This window comes from Protomyctophum parallelum, assembly GCF_964188405.1.
Source record: "Protomyctophum parallelum genome assembly, chromosome: 5".
Taxonomy (NCBI): domain Eukaryota; kingdom Metazoa; phylum Chordata; class Actinopteri; order Myctophiformes; family Myctophidae; genus Protomyctophum; species Protomyctophum parallelum.
Window position 1 is genome coordinate 30,069,336 of NC_139702.1, and position 22,641 is coordinate 30,091,976.

The following is a 22,641-nucleotide window of genomic DNA, read 5'->3' on the forward strand; positions in this document are numbered from 1 at the left end:
AGTGCTTCTCACACCTGAGGACATAGAGAGCCTATCGGACTGCACTGGATGAGAATAATAAAAAGTTAATCGCCACGCTAGGAGGCTCCTTTAGTCTATTTCTTTTTATTCATGAGTGGTAAAGAGATATAGTTCGCTTCGTGTGAGCTGACATGCTTTGCTGTTGTGCACAATCCTCTGGGTTTATGATGATATAAATTGATTTCATCAGCACTGTGGGAGGAATAGTGCTGTCTGTGCACAGAGCTATTTCTATTAACTTCATTAATATTAACTTAACAGACCGTGTCCGTCGAGTGGAAACCTTGTATGTCCGAAACTTTGTACCGCGTTTGGGGCTTGTAGATCTCCTGCTTTTGAGACTTTTTTTATCCTGAAAAGTGACAGTTTTGGTTTTAAAATGCTTTATTTTATAAATTAAAACGTAACTGTCCTTGCCTGTTAAAGGAGTATTTCGGCCCCAAGAATGCACAAACAAATCTCCATGATTTCGTCGCTTCATGACTTGTGTAATTGATAGAAAAATAAGTTATTTTGTTTTGGGTGAACTACTAGGAACTAATTAAATTTGCGTTACATTGTAGGTCTGCTATTTTTTTTAAATCGAAGAACCACTGACATAGAAACATAGCTTTTTCAGAAAACTGTCAGGATGTAGAAGACATTTTTAGAATCTGATCTCGGGTCAGAATGGGTTAACTAATGACCCCCCCCCCCCCCCCCTCTCTCTCTCTCTCTCTCTCTCTCTGTCTCTCTCTCAGTGAGGCACTGGAGAAGATGAAGGGCGTGTATGAACAGAACACCCAGATGGGAGACCCCTCCAGTCTGGAACCCCAGATCACACAGACCACCCAAAACATAGGACGGCTGAGGGGAGAGCTCGCCAAATACGAGGTCGGACACACACACACACACACACACACACACACACACACACACACACACACACACACACACACACACACACACACACACACACACACACACACACACACACACACACACAACGTACAAATAATGAACACTGTTGATCTGAATTGTGTGTGTTTGTAACAGACGTGGCTGGCAGAGGCAGTGGGAGGAGAGGATTCATCTCACCCAATCAACAATAACACCCAACAAGGGTAAGATCTTGATTGATTGAATGCTTTATACTTTTAACAGTTTGCAAACGGTACGGAGGTACAGTTTATACACTTATCTAATGCTAAACGGTACGGAGGTACAGTTTATACACTTATCTAATGCTAAACGGTACGGAGGTACAGTTTATACACTTATCTAATGCTAAACGGTACGGAGGTACAGTTTATACACTTATCTAATGCTAAACGGTACGGGGGTACAGTTTATACACTTATCTAATGCTAAACGGTACGGAGGTACAGTTTATACACTTATCTAATGCTAAACGGTACGGAGGTACAGTTTATACACTTATCTAATGCTAAACGGTACGGAGGTACAGTTTATACACTTATCTAATGCTAAACGGTACGGGGGTACAGTTTATACACTTATCTAATGCTAAACGGTACGGAGGTACAGTTTATACACTTATCTAATGCTAAACGGTACGGAGGTACAGTTTATACACTTATCTAATCAAACGGTACGGAGGTACAGTTTATACACTTATCTAATGCTAAAAGGATAACGCAAAAAGCCCTGAGGGCTTGTTTAGATTATGGTCCTATGTATTCAATTCATCAAGACACACAATGCTATACAAGAAAGCATCAATACTAGGGGCGGTAAAAGTATATTGATCATTAAGCTCATTTCTTTTGGCAAGCTACTGTAGAAGACTTGTCTGTAGGTCCGGTTGCAATAGCCCATCAACAATAACACACAACACGGGTAATAAGGACATATTGTTGATCCCTGTGCTGTAGTATGATCAAGTAGGGTGTTTATTAGCCCTGGTCCAGTGCTTACAGCGAGTCTCTCTCTGACGCCCTGTGGAAGTCCCTTCCGCAGCCCTCTAGCGATTTTCTCACTCCGTGCGAGTGTTTACAATTCCCAGCAAATAAACAAAACTACGTAACTACTCACCGACACAAAGCCTGCTAGACCTTGGTAAAAGTCTATTCTTGAAGCTGGGAAGCATCTCAGGTCCCCTAAATGCACTTTGTGCCATTTTAATAACACAATGTACCCTGAATTTACCGGGCAGAGTCATTTCTTCTACTACAGCATTTCCGGGTTTTGCCTGCGCCGATCTGGTTGGATTCATTTTATTTAATGATTAAAATAGTGCATTTTAGAGAAGCTGGGGACCTGAGACCCTTCCCAGCTCCGAGAATAGACTTTTACCAGGCTTTGTTTCGGTGAGGGATGCTAGAGGTCTGCGGAAGGGACTTCCACAGGGCGTCAGAGAGAGACTCGCTGTAAGCACTGGACCAGGGCTCTAGGTGTTTATTTACGAAAAAACACAACATGTTACAATATGGAGATAAGAGGTTTCTGCCCCACAGCGACAATATGAAAAGAAGAAAACTGCACTGCCACTAGACAAAGCGCCACTGTTTACTGTTACAGCCCTGCGGGAGGCTCCACTAAGTATAGGGTTCAAGAGGTTTTAATGTCTAACATGTTCCCCCATTCTTTCCATTGTGTGTGTGTGTGTGTGTGTGTGTGTGTGTGTGTGTGTCTCTCTCCAGTTCGGTGGTGATAGACAATGCTCATAACATCTACGCGGAGTTCGACGATGAGTTTGAGGACGTGGAGACTCCTATTGGACAGTGCACAGCTCTCTACACCTTTGAAGGTAACGTGAAGCACATTCATGTTCTCCATGTTGTGCAGTGTGCATGTCTTCATTTCAACAGTGATTGTGTTTGTATTACTATATATACTTTGTGAGGGCCAACAAGGATAGTACAAGAAGGTATAGAGGCGTGAAATCATCGTGCCCCAAAGTTATGCAGAATTACAGCACATTTCAAGCACAACTCAATACAAAGACTGTTAACTGTGAGTGGACGACCCACTAAAGCATTACACTTGTTTACAAGAGGGTCCACCTTCAAAACATTTAGAGACATACAAATAGACACTTCTATATGGCCAAAGAACAGAACAGGAATTCATCATAAAGGAGGTAAAAAGGGAGAAGAAACATATACAACATATACAGTGAGGGGGAAAAAGGGGTGTGGGGGGGGGGGATTCAGATTTTACGGGGGCCAGTTTCGAATTGCAGCCGTCCGTAAGTGCCCTTTGAGAGCGCTATTGAAATAGTCAAGAGATTTGCATGTCTTAATGACTGTTGGTAGGGCATTCCACATTTTGGTGGCATAGGAGCGAAATTAATTCAGTCCCTTGTTTGTGCCGAATCTGGGTTGCACATGGTTTGTTGAACTCCCTCTGGTGTTGTATCATCAGGAAAATCTTCCTTTTCGTGATGAAGACTTCTAAACATTGTGCCAGTAAAGTATGTTTTTGGAGCTTAAAAACGGTGTGCGGATATTTTATCTTCTCGCCTTGATGTCCAGCACCTGGCCTAAACACAGGCATAAGATGTGCACACAATCTTCTCTGAGCCTCTCAGACCGACCTTTGTCATCAGATTCCACACTGGATTGAGCTGACTTCCACCCCCTGTCCTGGCAGTCCAGGACAAGTTGATTGTACTTCTTCTCACAAGTACAGTAATGTGTGTGTGTGTGTGTGTGTGTGTGTGTGTGTCTCTCTACAGGCAACAGTGAGGGCACCATTTCTGTTGTGGAAGGAGAGCAGCTCAGTGTGATGGAAGACGACAAGGGAGACGGATGGATGAGAGTCCTCCGAGGCAATGGAGATGAGGGATACATCCCCTCGTCCTACGTCAAAACTTAACGCGCACACACACACACACACACACACACACACACACTCACGTTGATCCCTCTTTGGATATTTTTACATCCAGACAAAGTTAGCAGGAACCTCTTATCTCCACATTTTTACTTTGTGTTTTTTCATGAATTAAAACAAAAGCCCTACTTGATCATACTACAGCGTCCCACAATAGTAGCAGATCTGCAAGCTCGAAACAACGCGATTCGAGCTTGTGGATCTGCTAATTTTGGTGCTTGTGATTTTGAAACCTGAAAAGTAACGGTTTTGGACATATGAGGTTTCCACACGACAGACGCAATCTGTTCTTCCAGCTCTCTCACACGCACGCACGTGCACACACACACACACACACACAGTTGCACATGCACCCACGCACGCACACCATGAACCAGTGATCCAGTTCAGAGCCAAAGTGGAATGTTGAAACCCAGTGTTTCACGTACACTGTTCTTCATCGCTTCTTGTATCTCAGCCCGCTGTGGCAGTAATGGCATTATCCACAACCACTTATTACAGTGTTTATTATCATTTGCATTATCGTACACTGTGCTCTCGGTCTCTCCACCTTCTTCGTAAATTAATGCACTACTCGATCATACTACAGCGTCACACAAAAGCATCAAAAGTAGCAGATCTGCAGCACGCTTCGTTTTGATCTTGTAGATCTGCTACTTTTGCTTTTTCTAAAGTACAAGTTTTGTAGTCTGCGGCCAAAATACAATAAATCAATTTGGGGGTCCTTGACATTTTGAGAACCACTGGCAGAAATGATGATAATGCTCTACACATCTAAATTCTGAATGTATACACGGGCTTATAGTGTCACAAGTTTCATTCTCCTTGGTGTGTGTGTGGGGTGGGAGGTCAGCCTTTGTTTTATTCAGATAACATAGTCAAGAGACAGGAAGCTGAGGACAAAGGGGGACGGACACAAACGAGCACAGACACAAACGAGCACAGGAGTCCAGCTGGAATCGATCCGGTGACATTTGCCATGGTGCAGGTTGGAGTGCTGGGGCAATCTTAAAGGGATGTTTCACTTTCAAACCCGTTTGCGGTCATTTTAACGTTGTCTACTTGGGTTTTTGTGAACACCCCAGACAGTTTTAATGTTTCTTTATTCAGTATATATATTTGATATTCATTTTAACACACTTTTCTTTTGGTATAATATAAAAATATTTTTTTAAATAAAAAATAAAATAAAAAGTAATAAGAAAAAACAGTCTCCTCATGCATTGGGACTATCAGTCACCAGAACCAAGGATGCGTGTTCACTGTCTTGTTTTCAATTAATCTAACACGGTTAAAATGGAGTTTGACTTTGAGGTTATAATGGGTTTGTATAGGAAGGGGGCGTGTCTGTTAACATTTAAAATCAAATATATAAATACTGAATCGAGCAACTTAAAAACTGTCTGAGGTGTTCACAAAAAGCCCAAGAGAAGTTCAAATAGAAAAGTGAAATATCCCTTTAATGCTGCAATCCATCTGCAAGTTTGTACCTCCCCATGTGGAAGACCAAACTTCTACCACTCTTCTCAAGAGTAAATCCCCACTTGGAGACTGGGGAGATATTGTGGTTATTATGAGCTTCGGGCATTACTACTTGTCAGCCAGTAAGGTGTCTAATGGAAGAGTAAGGAGACCACCACCAACCACTGCAGATGTATTATGAACATCTAAAATGTTTTTTATTTGGTCAAATAAGTTCCGGATTGCAGCTTTTAAGTGACTACATGGGCATCACAGTAGCTTCCATAATGTTGGTGTTGGGCAGAAACATATTATCTCCATATTTTAACTTTTTTGTTTTTTCGTAAATTAATGCTCTACTTGATTACACTACAGCGTCACATAAAAGTAGCAGACATGCAACCGGTGAGCTTGTAGATCTACTACTTTAATTTTATTTTTTTTATAATTTGGTCGAAACCTCATGTTCAAAACTGTTACTTTTCAGGATTCCGACAGAGACGGTAACTATGTTCACGTGTGTGTGTGTGTGTCAGTCAGTTTCAGCAGGACTAAAGAGGCTAAATGCCTCTTCATACTCCAGTAATAGGTGATGAGGTGACCACCGTTTGGGTGTATAGTTTTATACAGTACATTATGTTCACTTCACGGTGCTGCGCTGCCCTCTGTTTTATACGTTTACCAGAAAATGTGACCGTTCATACTTGCGTGAAATGTTATGGTTGGACAAGAACCACTACTCTTGTCATTGTTTCTTGACAAAACAAAAAGCAACGCCATGCCTTTTAGTCAGGCCAATCCATCCATCCATGTCAGGGGACAGGTCTCCCCTGTACTCCTCCCCGATTGCTCAAAATGAAAGCAGTTCTATTTGACTCACCCTAGGACAGAACCTGCCTCGCACTTTGATTCTGTCACCATGAATCCCAATATGGAAGCCAGATCAGACCCAAAGGGATACTCATAAAAATCCCCAAATAATGATTGCACCCCTATGTGTGAAAGTGTGCTAAACGTATATCCACCACACCAGTGAATGCATTGTGAATTGAGGTAGTGCCCTCTCGATCACTTTATGCATTATATATCGTTGCTGTCAGGCAGATACCTCTTTATCTTCATATTCAATTTTTTTTTTTTTTGCGTTTTTTCTTTTGTCCTACTTAATCATACTACAGCATAACGCAATAGTAACAGAACTACAAGCTCGGGACTCTATTGAGCTTGTGGATCTGCTGCTTTTGAATTTGAATCCCACATAATGAGGTTTCCACCTGACAGAGACGATGTTATGTAGGCACTTGTGTACAGTTTTTAAGACGGTCAGCCCTACAGTATATGTTCCCTTGGGTTGGGGTGGTTTGGGTTATAGGGTTGAGGAAACATACAGTAGGGCTGCTGAGGGAACATAGACGTTTTTTTTTTATTACGCTCCAATGCTGAATATCCTATCGATGAAACACTCTCTCTCCCCCCAGCCTTTAGCACAGAAGTGGTTGGGTTGGTATCATGTCAGGGTTGCCACTGATTCGTGCTTGCTCCTTTCCAGAGTTATTGCATCATTTATTCATTTTATTAATGTGCCGTTTCTTTTTGCGGTTTGACCGCCAATGTTCATGTTCTGAGCCATGTATTTTATTTTATTTTTTAATCTTTCTGCTGCTCGCTGCCCCTTAGATCCTCTGTCCCTATCAGCCTTATCCCTTATGCCTGACCTTTTTTAGACTTTTTTTTTTTAAACATTTTATAATAATTCAAATGGCCAATCTACATTGTGAGCTTGTAGCTTAAAAAAATGGAAAAAAGCAATTCTAAAATTCTAAGGCATAAGAAGAGGTAAGACGGCACGCAAAATAGGGCTTTGTATCTTCTGATTATATGTCGGCCTCATCTCAGTAAAACATCAGAGGAGAAACCATCTTCACTGAGCCCCCTGGAGGACAGGAAGGAGCTTGGGCTTCTTTTCCCCACATTTTAACCACTTGAGCCCTTGTTTATTCATGACATGTCGCACACAGACATAGCAGATCTACAAGCTGACAACATGGCATTGTCGGCTTGTAGATCTACTAGTTTTGAAGAATGTTTGCCTATAGTGACGTGCCCATCTTCAGGGTTGCCAGGTTGAAATTGGTTATCCTTCAGGATGAAGGAGGAAAATGTGGGGTTTTTTTAGAACCTTTCAAATCGGCAAATTTCAGTCTTGCCAAGAGAGGCACAAGCAGGCCTTTTCTCATGTTTTAAAGAGCATTATTCTATGATCCATTTATAGAAAACAACTTATTAATTATATATATGTATGTAACATCATTCTCTTTTCTGTTTCTTGTTGACATTATAGCAGGGGTCTTCAACAGGGGGTCCGGGACCCCTAGGGGTCCTCAGAGTTATTGCAGGGGGCCGCCAAGTCTTTGTGCGATGGGAACTTTCTTTTTTTTTACATTAACCACTTGAACCCCAGCGTCCCTATTCTGAGGGAAACATTAAGACTGTGAGCTTGTAGTTCGGCTATTATTAAGAGCTTTGGTGTAGAGGAGGGAAAGAGCAGACCAAGTACAGATCCAAACGTCAAGTTTATGAAGTATTGAGTGTTTAAGTGGTTAAATATCTGAAAATATACATGACAATGCTGTCAAACAAGTCTGAAGCTATCTATAGAATCTGGTATGAAAAAGCTTAACGTGCAACACAATGTTACACAAGGTGTAGTGGGGGTGAGAGTCCCTGCCTCATCTCTGCCAAAGGGTCCTTGGCCTGAAAAACTTTGAAGACCCCTGCATTATAGTAAACCGAGCCTCGCTTATAACCCAAACTGACAAACGCAATGTAAAATAATTCATAGAAATGTATTTATTGCATTATACACAGTTTTTTTTTTTTTTAGGAAGAAATAAAATAGTCTTTCTTTTTTTCCATTGTGGTCTGTTTTCAAGATGAGCTTCACAGACTGAGAGAACCGTGTGTGTGTGTGTGTGTGTGCTCTTGCACAGTTTTTCATGGAATAGAAATGTTTAAGCAGCTGACTAGTCTTGAGTAAACACTCCTTCCTATGGTTAAAAAAAGGTTAAGGTTGAAACGAACACATACTGTACATACATAATCACTTGTCAAGTAAACAATGTTGACTTTCCTCTGAGGACAAACTTCCAGTCGGGGCTTAAGACACTAAAGGTGGTTGCACACCGGCCGCGTTTTTCGGAAAACCAGCTTAAAAATCCAAATTCGTGCTGTGTGTGGAGACATTTAGGGCTCCATTTTCGTCACCGCTATTCCTAAACTTCTTTACTATTTTGTTCTCAGAGGCACTGCCCAAAGGTCATGCCCACTTGCCTGAAAAGTGAATTGTCCATGATAAAATGATAGGTAAAATTACAGTGAATTAGCGTTCATGTAACACTTTTTGAGCGATGCCAAACGCTCCCAGGAGTGACTGTGTGTGTGTGTAGGTCTGAACGAGTACGGCCTATTGACCCCTGCAGCTGAAGGAGGGGTCATTACAACCCTCTTGCTTAAGTCAACAACTGTGCTTGACTCCAAACTAAGGCACCAAAGTCTAGTTGCACTGCTCAGTTCGGTGCGATTTCTTTTTAACTTTCTACTTGGGAATTCTCTAGGGCTACGCGATAAATTGTTATACCTCAATATTTATGCCAAATATTTAATTGGCTATGCATATGACTATGGGTTCACACCTGGCCAGTTTTATTTACCTGCCACAGGCAGCCCTTAGTGTCGAGGGCTCCTTACGTTTTCTTTTTATATTTGGGCTTTGTATTGCACATCCAAAGCTTCTTGTAAATGAGCAGTGTCAACTGAAAGCTATTTAGGATGGGGTCAGATACTGTTGCTAGCCACTGTCATTGCTACAAAATGCTAACACTGTTCCACTGGACTTTCTTCATAACCACAATGCCTGATTTAAAGCTGTAAGGCTCACACGAAAGACTAATGATTCTAAAACTATACAAAAATCCATCCATTAATCTTCAACCGCTTATCCGTAGTTACTAGTCGGGTCGTGGGGGCAACAGCTCCACCAGAGAGCTCCATTCCAGACTTCCCTCTCCAGAGCAACATTAGTAATTTACTAACTTCATCCTGGGGGATCCCAAGGCGTTCCAAGGCCAGTGTGGAGATGTAATCCCTCAATCTGGTCCTTGGTCTGCCCGGGGGTCTCCTTCCAGTGAGACGTGCATCGAGGACCTCGAGAGGCATCCTAACCTGATGCCTGAACCACCTAAGCTGGCTCCTTTCCAAGCAAAGAAACAGCGACTCTACACAGAGTCTCTCTCGTGTGACTGAACTTCTCACCCTATATCTAAGGGAATTGCCAGCCACCTGTCTGAGGAAACTCATTTCGTCCACTTGTATCCGCAACCTTATTCTTTTAGTCACACTTCATGACCAATTGACCATAGTTGAGAGTAGGAACGAAGATTGCTCCATAGACGGAGAGCTTTGCCTTCTGGCTCAGCTCTATTTTCGTCACAACGGTGTGGTACAGCGACTGCAATACCGTCCCCTGCCGCTACGATTCCCCCGGCTGATCTCCTTCCCCGTCCTCCCCTCACTCGTGAACAAGACCCAGAGATACTTGAACTCCTTCACCTGGGGTAATGTCTCAATCCCTACTTGGACTACCCAGCTCACTCGACTGCGAACCGTCCAGTGAGAGCTGAAGGTCTTGGACCAATGGTGCCATCAGGACCACATCATCTGCAGAAAGCAGTGAAGCAACCCTTAGCTCACCGAGCCCGGCCGTATACACTCCCTGCCACGACTTTGCCTCGAGATCCTGTCCATGAAAATCACAAACGGGATAGGTGACAATGCTAATCAAAAAATAATAATCTTCCAACTAAATTTATATGACAAGAACCTTTGTGTTTTTTTTTGTGAATTAATGCCCTAGCGGCCTAGCCTACTGCAGATCTACAAACATGGCGCGAAGCGACACGTTTCAAGCTTGTGGATCTGCTACCTTAGCTACTTTGAAATTGTATCCTGAAAAGTAACATTTGGACATGGACATGAGGCTTCCACCCGACAGAGACGATATGCAACATCGAACAATGATAATAACAAACAAATTATCCCTTTTAATTAAAGCAGATGAAAGGCACTGAGACAGGCAGATCTGAATTGCTCAAGACCCACTTTGTTCCAAACATAATTCAACACGCCACAGCATCTTGAATCACGGTCATGCCCTGTCACCTCTTGTTCCCTCTGTCTGGGTATACAATCTATCATCTGATAATCCCATCAACCCCCGGAATGTAGATGCAGGCGTTCACGCTGCCCTCTATGCTGTGATGTGACCTTGTCTTGCACATAGACTGTAAAAAAAGGTCTTGTACGGTCATGAAATTCCTGGAAATATTTTGAAATTCAAAGAACTGGAGGCCTGGAAAAGGTTTGGAATAGAATATTTTGAAATGTTTGGATATCATTTACATAGTTTTCGGCAATTGATTTTGTTCATAAAAATACAAAACATGATTATCCCAAAACATTTCTAGCATTACGCGAAATACATGTGGCCTTATGTATAGAGGACGTCACGTGACAAAAATAATAGATCTACAAGCTAACAATACAGTGCACCTTGATATGTTGCTACTGTAGCTTGTAGATCTTTTAGTCACGTGGCAACTTCACTCGAGTCTGTCTTGGTGCATTGTTGGCACCAAGTAAGAGCCTCGTTATTGCAACAGATGATTGCTATAGGCCTGGAATGGAAATGAGGTAAAACACTTTGGAAAGGTTATGGAAATTAAATGTTAGAAATGTGTGATAACCCTGTATATTACAGAAGGTAAACGACCACTTACACCTGGTAACAGGTATAAATAATGTGCGACATCCAAATTCTAGGCAGTGTTATGCTGTTCACAGATGCTGTACTATAAATAACCGATTTACAAGATCACAGGTCAAACAATCTTTTTCGCCAATCACAACAATTGTTTCAATTTCCTTGGGCGGCGCTAAAGCCAAATTCTGTTTAGACAGTCAAGCGGCTGGGTCTTGCCCAGTGTGGCATCACACCAAAGCACAACTGTGTTTCGTTTTATTTGGTCTTGATGAGAAAAACCGAATCCATAAAACATTTAAGTGTTCATCTTGTTGCGTGGAGAGCATCAGCAATGACTTTCACACGGCTTGCTCCAGTCATTGCTGGTTGCTGCTGTGCATCAAGGTTAAAAAAAGTTGTTTCAGATTAAGTTTCATCACCAGTGCCCTGAGAGGATCGGGTCCAGATCACAGGTGGTGCTGCTCGCTGGTGTTTTTAACCACCTTAACCCATTCTGACCTGAGATCAGATTCTAAAAATGTCTTCTATGTCAGTCGCTCTTCGATTTTTCAAAAATAGCAGATCTACAAGCTCATAGCGCGCCACTCGGTGGCGCGCTATGAGCTTGTAGATCTGCTATTTTTCAATAGCTAAAGCTAAAGCACAACGTAACGCTAACACCAAAAGGGGTTCCCACCCAAAATGGGTTAAATCCCATATGGTTCACCGGAGTCGACCATATCGACTCGCAACGTGCCAGCGACGCATTTGTGAGCTGCTCGATGCCACAATGCGGATGCTGGGGGGGGGGGGGGTGTTATGTGATTCAGAGAGCCTCCAGAGGTTCCAGTTTGTCCGAGAGGACGCTGAGGATCTTGTCGAACTTGTCGTATCGTTCCTCCCTCTCGGCCTGGGCTCCGGCCTGGCCCCAGAACAGACGCAGGGCGAACTCCGTGCGGAAGGCCTCCAGTAGCTCCGGGTTGGGCTCCCACGCTCCTGGTTGGAGAACAACGGAGAGAGACGGGGCTGTTTATCTCAGAGCTTCTCAAACTTTTTCGTGTCACTTCGTGCAGCTTGTAGATCGGCTTGAAAATGTGTGCAAATCTTTCAATATATTCACACTTTTCCTAGGCTGTGTGTGCTCCACTTCCTGTCGATTTCATTGGATATCATTGGTCATCTGACCAGTTTCATTGGATTTCATTGGATCAAATCGACAGGAAGTGGAGCACACACAGCCTAGGAAAAGTGTGAATATATTTTTCTTTAATGGGGGGGGGGGGGGGTTCCCTGGCTCAACATCTTTTGAGATGGAGGGTACTACTTTGCAGCCAAATACATTACAATACATTTTGGGTTGTCCTTGACACAAAAAAAGCTCACAACGTGTTGTCACTTTGTAGATCTGCTATTTTCGCTAGTTTTGGTCCCAGGAAGACATCACATTTCTCTTTGGGGTCTTGAACAAAAACGTTTGGGAGCCACGTGTGTGTGTGTGTGTGTGTGTGCACGCGCACCTGTGAGCAGAGCCTGCGCGTGTTGCTGGTAGTCGGGAGCGTGCGTGGCGGCGTTGCGTGCCGCCTGCAGAACATCGTAGAGCAGCTGACAGCCTCTGTCGCTGTTCTCGATGGGGTCCTCTCCCTCCATCACCTTCAGCAGAGGCACCAAATGGGGCACGGCCACCGGACCCTGGACCACAGAGTCTGAACACAACATCATCACTGCTTATAATACCATTAAGACCTGGAATGCATCTACAGTATGTAGCTTTTAAGCACATTTAACCATTATTTTAGCTAACATAGCTATTTAAAAATAGGAGTTCTACAAACTCATAGCGTGGCACAGAGTGCTGCACAATGAGCTTGTAGATCTTTCAAGATTCAAGATTTTTCAAAAATCTTGAAAATGTGCAAATCTTTGATTCATTCTTCTGGGGGGTCCCTGGAATGTAATATTTTCAGATGGGGCTCTGTGGCCAAATGCATATAATTCTGGGGGTTCTTCACATGAAACATTTTGAGAACCACGGACAGAGAAACGTAGGTTTTTCAGAAAACTGACAGTTTCTTTTTTCAAATTTCTGCCTCAGGTCTTAATGGCATAATAATACCATTATTTATTCACAATTATTCATCATTATTATTCATTGAGTTTAGTGACAATTGTATTTCTTATGGCAAAGTCACATAAACATAATACTGCTGCTTTCATATTCTTTCCGTTATACTGAAGATGAGACCTTTAACACAATTGTTTATTGCAATTATTTGTATGACAATTCATCGTCAACTTTTACAAAGTTTTGTAATCACGACAGCGCAAAGTATTTTAGCTCCAAAGTAGCAATATTGGTGCTTGTGTGTTGAATTCAAATTCCAGGCAGAACATAAAAAGATAGATTGCATGTTTTAATCATGTCCAGACTCCAGATTATGTTATAATTTATGAGATATTATTTAGTCGCAATTCACACGTCGACTTTATGACTTTTATCCCCATCTGATCTCCAATCCAATCACCCAGGAACCAAGGCGTTGAGGGAGGGAGTCATTTTGTTAAATAACTTTGACACACGAGTATAATTATAGAAGTATGAAAGTATATGAAATTGCTTTCTGGCTGTGGTTTTTTTTTTTGTCAGACGTCAGACCTCTGGTGTATTCTCTCACTGGTTGAGTCCGAAACCACATACCACATACTAACGTAGTGTACTACATACAGTACAGTGAGCCTTTTGCGGTGACCGGCGCCAGATTGTGGAACACCCTGCCTCTTCACATTCAGCCTGCTCAGTCCTTAAGAGGCTTTTAAATCTTAATTAAAGACCCATTTTATTTCTCCTTCCCTTAACCCATTTAGGCCTACGGCCGATTCTAAAAACGCCTTCTAAAGCCTGACCTAGGTTTTTTGAAAAACTTCAAATATGTATATAGCAGCATACATTTTTTGTAGTTTTTTAATACTGTACATACTGTACAGCAGTGTTTCTCAACCTATGTACCGCGGCACTTTACTGTGCCTTTGATATGTCCAGGTGTGCCGCCTGATTTGTCAGAAAGTAACACTAAGTTAGTGTTACTTTCTGTCAAAATCAGGCGGCACACTAACCCTCCCCCGAAGCAATATTATAGCTACTGGTCTGCAGGCTTCCTATTGTTGCGTTGTCACATGTCTAACCATTAGACGTGCGATAACAACAACACGGAACAATAGACTAACGACGCTCGGCCATTGAAATGTTAATGCTTAGATGCATGCAGAAGACGCTACATTTCGCTCCCTCCCGAAAGACTGGAGCGCGCAGAGCGCATATGCACGTAGACAGCAGACACATACAGTCCTACATGTCCCCCGACCCAAACACTGAGGAGGTAAAGTAAACATGACGTTGTTGTGATTAAACATAATAGTGTACAGAACCCAAATATGGGTTCCCGGCCTGAGGGGGTAAGACACCAAAAGGGGTTCCCGCCCAGAATGGTTGCTGCTTGACCATGTGTATACCCTTGCTGTGTACTGTATACCTTGATGCTGTCCACTTTGATATGCTGTGTTTGGTTTATTGTTGTTGTGATCAATTTAACTTGTTTGCTTTCCTTTAATCATTTTCTTCTGCTCGGTTTGCTTGTTTTTAACTTGTTGTTTTTGTTCAGCACTGGTTAAATGTGCTATAAATACCTACAGTTTGAGTTGAGTTGAGCTCACAGTATGCTATTTTTAAGCGGTATGGTTTCACTCCGGACATAACTAAAAATAGTATGTTTAGTATGTGATTTCGGACGGTGGCCCTTGTCCGAAATCACATACTATTTAGTACACCAAAATTACGTGTTAGTATGTCGGAAGTATACGTTAGTACCGTAATGTGGTTTCGGACGCAACCTTTTGTCTTTCCTGTGTTCCACTGTCGACCGTGGTGGATTTTTATCTCTTTCTCTCTCTTCTTATCCGGACTGTATTTGACTCTCGCATGGATTTAAGCTCTCAGTCACCACGACTGATTTCAGTCATTTGAATTCCGTGCACAAGCATAGGCAATCTACAAGGTTACAACACGTTGTAAGCTCGTAGAGTATTTGAAGTGGTCAAACCAGAACATGTTCAATCTTCCAAAAAATCCCAATTTTTGTTTTTAAAATACAAAATGAATGTACTTTTTTTTTGTCAGTGACAAAATATAATCATTTAGCATAGCAGATTATTTGATGCTTGAGACCACGCATGCCTCCACTAAGTTTGGAAAATCTGCTTATCAAGTGCTCCGCTCCGCACACTTGGAACACCTTACAGACTTGAGACTTCACTCAAGTATACTGTAGCTCACTTGCTTCCTATAGGTCGCTTTCAATTGGACAATGGACATATCAACTTTGGTCAATCTCAATTGTACCTGTTTTAATGTTCATACATTATGTGATGAAATGTTCCTTTACTCATTTATTTTATTCATCTATGTTTTTTTTCCTTTGTCTCCTTTGTTTTACATTGTATATTGTTGTTGTGTTTTTGTTGTTGGAATCTCGGCACCGCTGAAAAAAGAGGGTCCCAACCCTCTGTGTGTTCTCCGAAAACTAAATAAAGGTTGAAAAAAAATGAAAAAAAATAAATATATATATATGCTTATTGAAACATAGTGCTAGTGTGTGTGGGCTCCTTTCATGCTGTTTCACAAATGGCATAATGTAGGACTTGGACTAACATTTCTTGTGACTCTCACCATCTCCGTCGTTCAGGGCGTTCATGAAGGGCTTGAGGGTCTTCTCAAACATCACTGCACTGTCGGTGTGGTTCCTACGCAACGCTCGCCATGTCTTCTCCAACCGTACTACCTGAGAGCACGCGCACACACACACAATTCAAAGGGCTTTATTAACAGTAACACATTTTAGCATATCGTCGCTGTCGGTCAGAAACCTTATCTCCATATTCTAACTTTTTGTGTTTTTTCGTAAATTAACGATAAAATTCTGCACACAGCTTTGCTCCTCCAGTGTTTCTTTTATTTAAAACACTGACAGCTGGGTCCCTAGCTAAATTACTTAATATATAGCATCACAACCATTTTAACCACTATATCCATTTATAGATTGGCTATTCAAAAATAGCAGATCTACAAGCTCACAGCGGGCCACTTCATGCCATGCAGCGAGCTTGTACATCTGCTCTTTGTGAAAACCTTGAAAATGTTTTATTACATTTTTTCATGAATCTTCTCTTATGGCGATCCCTGGCGCACAACCTTTACAGATGGGACATGAAAACGTTTGAGAGAGACTACTGTTGGAAGAGACAGAGCGTGTACAGTACAGTACCTGAGGCATCTCCAGGGCCTTCATGACGGCAGAGAAGGAGTAGAGGTCATGGGCTATGTCCTTCAGAGCGTGGGCCAGGGAGATGACCTTATGGAGGACCGCCGACCGCTGGCCCACGGTGCCTGTACAGCCCAGTATGTCCACAGCCACGCCGAGCGCGATCACATGATGTCTGCGCCACATGACGAAACATGAAGAAAGGGGAATAATATTCGTGGACAATCAAAAATATTCTGGAAATGTTAATGTGGTGCCATTAAAATGTATGTCACACTGACTATCTAGATTCTAGAAAATAAAACGTGGCAATTAATTTCAAAAAGGTCCAGCGTACCTCTCCAGAAGGTCCTGTCGTAGCTGCTGTCCGTGTGGCAGAGTAACTAGCTCCATCCCGGTTTCAACTCCCATGATGCACTTCTGCTCGTCCGTTACCCCGACGATGCGCGCTACCTATAGGGACGCCACAGACATCGACACATAAAAGATGTGTATATATATACACGGTATTTCTTTACGGTATTACACTTAGTGTACTGTTATACCTGGCAGTCCACACTGAGCATGTGCAGAGCGGTGGTAGGGGCGTCATGGCGGTTGAACAGCTCTTTGAGAGCCAGCAGGACGGTGGGCTCCAGAGGTCTGTTGTTCTCCGGCAGGAGGACGGACTCGAACTGGTCCATCTGGAAACACGACACACACTCCACCTGGGAGGACATTACAACAGGTTATTAATTATTATATTAGCAAAACTGCTCTTCTGCTGCTCTCTCTATCTATGCACTGATCTGGCTAACGTATCGTTGCTGTTGGGCAGAAACCTCTTATCTCCATATTTTCATTTCTTGTGTTATTCCGTAAATTAACGCCCTATACTCGATCACACTATAGAGTCACAAAAGCATCAAAAGCTTGTAGATCTGCTACTTTCGGTCAACGTTACCCTCAGAAAAGGAATGCTAGGGTGGTTAATTCATATAAAATAATACTACTAATAATAAAATGCTGTTCATGACTATGGGTTTTATGGGTAAGTCTCCCATTGACTTAGAGGCAGCCAATCACGAAAAAGTGTCTACTACGGTCGCTAGCAGAGCTAGGTGAACAACTAGCTCTGTCCAAGCACCTGGTAAAAGGTTCACACAAGGGTTCGGTGGCCTCCCTGTAGTAACTCTGAGGGCCCCTAGGGGGGGTCCCTCAACCCCTGCTGTACTGTACGTACGTGTGGACGCTCAAAGTGCCAGTCCTCGACGTCCTCGTGCCGTTGAGTCTCTGCTGACTCTGCCCCCTGCACCGCGGCCTTTTGGGACTCCAGGAAGCTGAAGGAGGTCTCCGTGAGCCGTGCGCGGCTCTGCCACTTCTCCTCGGCCCGCAGGCGGTCCACGTGACTCTTCTGACGAGACTCTGGGAGCTGGACAACAACATTATATCATAAAATACTGTTTAGTAAATCAATGACTAAATTGGCTAATTATTGCAGCCTCTATGGCAGTGGTCCTCAAACATTTTCAAGTCAAGAACCCCCCAAATTGATATTGTATTATTTGGCCACGGACCCCCATCTGTTTCAAAAGGTTTCCAAAAGATTTTCAATATTTGTTCAAAAATCTTCAGAAACAGCGGAAGCTTCAGGGCTGTATTTTGCGTGGATTAAGTACCAGGTCTTATTCCCTAACTTGAGTAAACTAAAGACCTGGAGGCGTGATCAATGCTCTTCAAATGCCACTCAGAATAGCCAAATGGCATTGATGACGCCTCCAGGTCTTTAGTTTACTCAAGTTAGGGAATAAGACCTGGTACTTAAGACACGCAAAATACAGCCCTAAGAATCTGTTAATTAGCCGGGGACCCCTTGGAACCCCTCCTCCGAGGACCGCTTCACTTTGAGAACCGAACAGCTTTAAATGCAGTGAGAATGTCTTTGATTGATTACCTGCACGACCAGCTCGTCGTAGAAGGAGGCGGGGTCAACGGGAGGACGAGGCGTGGAGTGAGGGAACAGGGCGGAGACCCTGAGGGGCTTGGGGGGGGCTCTGGTGTGCAGCTGTCCATCGGACCCTCGTAGAGTCACCCCACCTCCTTCAGCAACAACAAGCAATTCAATTCAATTAGAAAAACACATTAGCTTCATTGGCATGACAAAACATAATAAAAACAATTTAAGGCAAAAGTGTGGAAAGTATGTGGAGGGGCTATAGCATTTTGTTAACCCATTCTGAACGGGAACCCATTTTGGTGTTAGCATCATGTTATGCTTTAGCTATTGAAAAATAGCAGATCTACAAGCTCATAGCGCGCCACCGAGTGGCGCGCTACGAGCTTGTAGGTCTGCTATTTTTGAAGAATCGAAGAACGACTGACATTTTTAGAATCTGATCTAAGGTCAGAATGGGTTAATCAGACCAGTGTGTGTCCAGTGGAAACCTCGTATGAATCTGATCTCAGGTCAGAATGGGTCACTGTCGATCTGGTCGATACAAGATAATATTTATTGATGATCTTCAGACATCAGGCCTGAAGAAGGTCATCAGTAGCCTCAGAAACCCAGATGTTTTTATTACCAGGGAGAGAAAAAAAAAAGTCTGGGTCCGAGTCCACTTCAATTCGGCATAGAGTAGCGCAAACGTCGATCACTCTGCTATTTTCTGATCGTCTGCACCTTTGTTAAATTTACACACACACACACACACACACACACACACACACACACACACACACACACTCCTCTCTGTCTCTGTCGCTCTAATTAATTAGTCTCATGTCTAGATTCTCCCGGCGGATCCTGCCGGCAGCTGCCTATATGCCATAGAAAGCATAGGTGGACCCCAGGTTAGGTCATCAGTGACCCAAACGTTGCCTCCTTCAATAAATACTCTTGTACCGAGCAGAGCGTATTCCTGTGTTTTATTAGTGATGTGCACTTGCCTACGCACCTGCTCCTATGATATGACACAGTCACAGGTCTTACTTTGAAAGCCCTGCCTCTTGGTACAGCAGCAGGCTAATCATTACAACTGGCTCTTATTTTGAAGAGGAAGTCCGTTTTTGGTTAGCCAAGATGGATGACAAGTTATGATGCCGGCAAGCACTATATATAGTCTAAACTAGCCCCTTTCGGGACCCTCGGTTACCTTTTCTGTATTTGGGACGTCGGTACCCTCTAGGGTCCCTTGAATGTCAATCCACTCACCATGGTACGCACTGGTACCACTGTCTGGTCACGGACATATTGAAATATAACGTCGCTCGAGTGTTGATGAGATGTTTCAAATATGCAACAAGGTGCAGAGGAAACGTGTGTGAATCGGCACTAATCAGCTTTGCTGTTTGATTAAAAATACTTAACGGCAAACAAAAACCATGCATCTCTGACCGAAACAATGTACACACTTTGGAACCTCAGCGGCACTAGGTGAGTAGTTCATTGTATAAGTCTCATGCTGTCTCACCCAGCTGGTAAAATCATCAACAACAGCAACTGCCAAAAAACATGACCAGATAGGCTACAGTACAATACTGTTACTGTCACTGCCTGCACGCATGAGTTGTTATGAAGTTAAAGTTCTCTCAGCCTATATATCATGCCCTTAAATAGCAGTGCTTGTACTTGGAACTGTTTGGCCGCCGTGCCAATTCTTATGAACATTTTAGTTCATTAGTTGAAGTGGGTCTGCATGTGCACTGTGGTGCTGAATGCTTTGAATCTGCGTGAGAGAAAACTGCAGTAGCCGAGACCCACAGTTTGCGGGGATGTGTTTGTTTTAAAGCGATCTAACGTCAAGCTTTGATGCGTTGTTATATCGCACCATAATGCATCGTTGTCGTACAGTGGGAAAGAGGGGGGGGGGATCGGTTCAGGGGGCCCGATCGTGCGCTCTGCCCCCCCTAGCCCAGTATTGACTTCTTCTGTCAGTGTGTGTGTGTGTGTGTGTCGAAACGTTAATCTACATATGCAGAATTCTATTTTTGAGTGGTGCAACCACTCCAAGGAACCGCAATGTCCGTGTTAACCTACGTATGTATGTGACTATGTACTGTATGTGACTGTTACTATGAGTACCAGACTACCAGTAGGGGCAAAAGTGGCGCTGTTGAGCCAGAAACAGAGAGAGAGAGATAGTCCTGCACTGTTGCCTGCTAATGAGAGAGAGAGAGAGAGAGGGGGGAGGGGAGATGCACCACTCAGTTCACACAGGTGTGATTTTCATATTGCCTATCCCACTGGGTTGGTCCTATACACCTGCACCTGCCATTCAGCGGATGTGCCAGTTTTATTGTTTCTCTGTGATCTATTTGTACAGATTTCATCACCTGTACAGTGTGCGCGTTACCTGGAGGGGTGGGGCGTGTTGCGTGTCGTGGGAGGGGGCTTAGCATGGGTTCGCTGCCGGTGCGGAACACCGGGGAGATGGGGGCGGGGCCGGCCCTCTCCGATTGGTTGTTCTGAGGAACGCCTGCAGAGAGAGAGAGAGGGAGAGGGAGGGGCAAAACCAGTAAGTGGAGCCGTAGATAAATAAATAACACGACGGTTCAAGATTAGGACACACGTCCACAGTTTATGCAAATGCTTCACACCAAGGGTGTGTCAGTCATTTCCTCTGATCTGCTGTCCGATTACCCATAGAGCAGTGGTGGTTCTCAACCTGTGGGCTGGGGCCCACCGGGGAACCGTGAGGAGATTGCAACTGGATCCCCAAATAAATGTAATGGCAAATATGGCAATGCCATGTTTTTGACTTTTTTTGTAAATGAATGCCCTACTTGATCATACTACAGCATCACACACAAGCATCAAAAGCAGCAGATCCACAAGCTCTAAACGCGGTGCGAAGAGAACACGTTTTGAGCTTGTAGATCTGCTACTTTTGCTGCTTTTGAATTTGAATCCTGAAAAGTAACAGTTTCTGACATATGAGTATTTAAAGTCTACCCTATTCGTTCCATTCAAGTTCTGAAAATGCACAACAAAAAATAAACTCAAATTACCACATCATCATTATCATATCTGATAAAATAAAATAAATAAAGCAATAAAATTAAAAAATAAGCACTAAACTGAAAAACGTGTGTGGAAAATTAAATGTACCCTTATATTTGGTCCATTGTGTCACTCTCCGGCGGTTCAATTAACAATCAGTATATTGTTTTATTTTATTATTATTAAAAAAAAAAGATTATCCCACGGTTTTGTAAACACATTTTATCACCCAGTGTCAATTATCTAATGTAATCCTGGGCTCTACACTCCCTCTGCCAACCTGGGGAGAGCAACGGACTGACCTCATGCTTCCTTCAATGCATGAGGAGTCCAAGCTGCTGCTTTACACCTGACAGGGGGGAGTTCCCCAGTTGGACGTAGTGCGTACTGCGTAGAAGGAACACGTTATTCCAACCAGTTCCTTTCCCCTCCATCAGACACCCCAGGGTGGCCAGGGGGAGGCCGTTTAGAGAGCAGGATTACTGCATGTTTTTTGTGAGGGTACCTACCCTAGGAGACATGGGGAGAACATGCAATCTCCACACAGAAAGAAATCGAACTGTGCCACTGTGCCCAACAATCAGTACTGTACTGCTGTGAATGTGTAGTACTGTACCTGTGGGTAGGCTGTGAAATATAATAATACAGTACCTACCTTTGGGTAGGTTGCTGTCCGACTGTGCAGACTGCATCGAGGGCCTTCGTCCCAGGTTCTCCAGGTTCGCAGGCTGACTGCCACACCTGCCACAATACAAATAGAATGTGTGTATAGATAGATACGTCACGTAGATAGGCATCCCAAGAAATATCATAACCAACGGTTCAATGGCTAAACCTAGTGTACCTACAGTAAATCACCATACAACCTACTTTAAAAGCTTGATAAACGCCCAGGGGCACAACACCAGAAGGAACTCCACTGATCTCATTCCCCCCCCCCCCAGATTTGGCACAAACATGGGGATGAATTCATCCTACATTATATGTTATACGTTATGCCACCAAAATGTGGAATGCCCTTCCACCAGCCATCGAAAAGTGTGACTCTCTCTACCCTGCTTACAAAGCACCATAAAATAGCACCCGCTCTTTCAAATGGACCTAGACAAGTCCTCTAGCTTGCCAAAAAAATTACCCCCCCACTGTATTTCTGTAAATACTGTTCCTAGTATTGATGATTTCTTGTAGATATATTTATGTGTCTTGATGAACACAGGACCACGATGGAAGCGAGT

General features: G+C 43.3%; 2 protein-coding genes across 3 annotated transcripts in view; one reads left to right on the top strand and one right to left on the bottom strand.

Moving 5' to 3' along the window:
- Positions 1-4,368, top strand: part of trip10b (thyroid hormone receptor interactor 10b) — a 40,702-nt gene extending 36,334 nt beyond the window's left edge. For both annotated transcript variants that reach the window (XM_083764746.1, XM_083764747.1), the window contains 4 exons: positions 762-894; positions 1,057-1,124; positions 2,664-2,770; positions 3,701-4,368. In XM_083764746.1, coding sequence (XP_083620872.1) covers positions 762-894; positions 1,057-1,124; positions 2,664-2,770; positions 3,701-3,840 — 448 coding nt within the window. In that variant the 3' untranslated portion in view covers positions 3,841-4,368. The remainder of the gene's footprint in view (positions 1-761; positions 895-1,056; positions 1,125-2,663; positions 2,771-3,700) is intronic.
- A 7,239-nt stretch (positions 4,369-11,607) lies between these two features.
- The window catches only part of sh2d3a (SH2 domain containing 3A), a 25,430-nt gene continuing 14,396 nt past the window's right edge, over positions 11,608-22,641 (bottom strand). The window contains exons 9-19 of the mRNA XM_083764419.1: positions 22,062-22,147; positions 20,760-20,882; positions 18,362-18,507; positions 17,651-17,839; positions 16,974-17,135; positions 16,766-16,881; positions 16,432-16,603; positions 15,837-15,948; positions 12,634-12,819; positions 11,785-12,112; positions 11,608-11,707 (exon numbers count right to left, since the gene is read on the bottom strand). Coding sequence (XP_083620545.1) covers positions 11,943-12,112; positions 12,634-12,819; positions 15,837-15,948; positions 16,432-16,603; positions 16,766-16,881; positions 16,974-17,135; positions 17,651-17,839; positions 18,362-18,507; positions 20,760-20,882; positions 22,062-22,147 — 1,462 coding nt within the window. The 3' untranslated portion in view covers positions 11,608-11,707; positions 11,785-11,942. The remainder of the gene's footprint in view (positions 11,708-11,784; positions 12,113-12,633; positions 12,820-15,836; positions 15,949-16,431; positions 16,604-16,765; positions 16,882-16,973; positions 17,136-17,650; positions 17,840-18,361; positions 18,508-20,759; positions 20,883-22,061; positions 22,148-22,641) is intronic.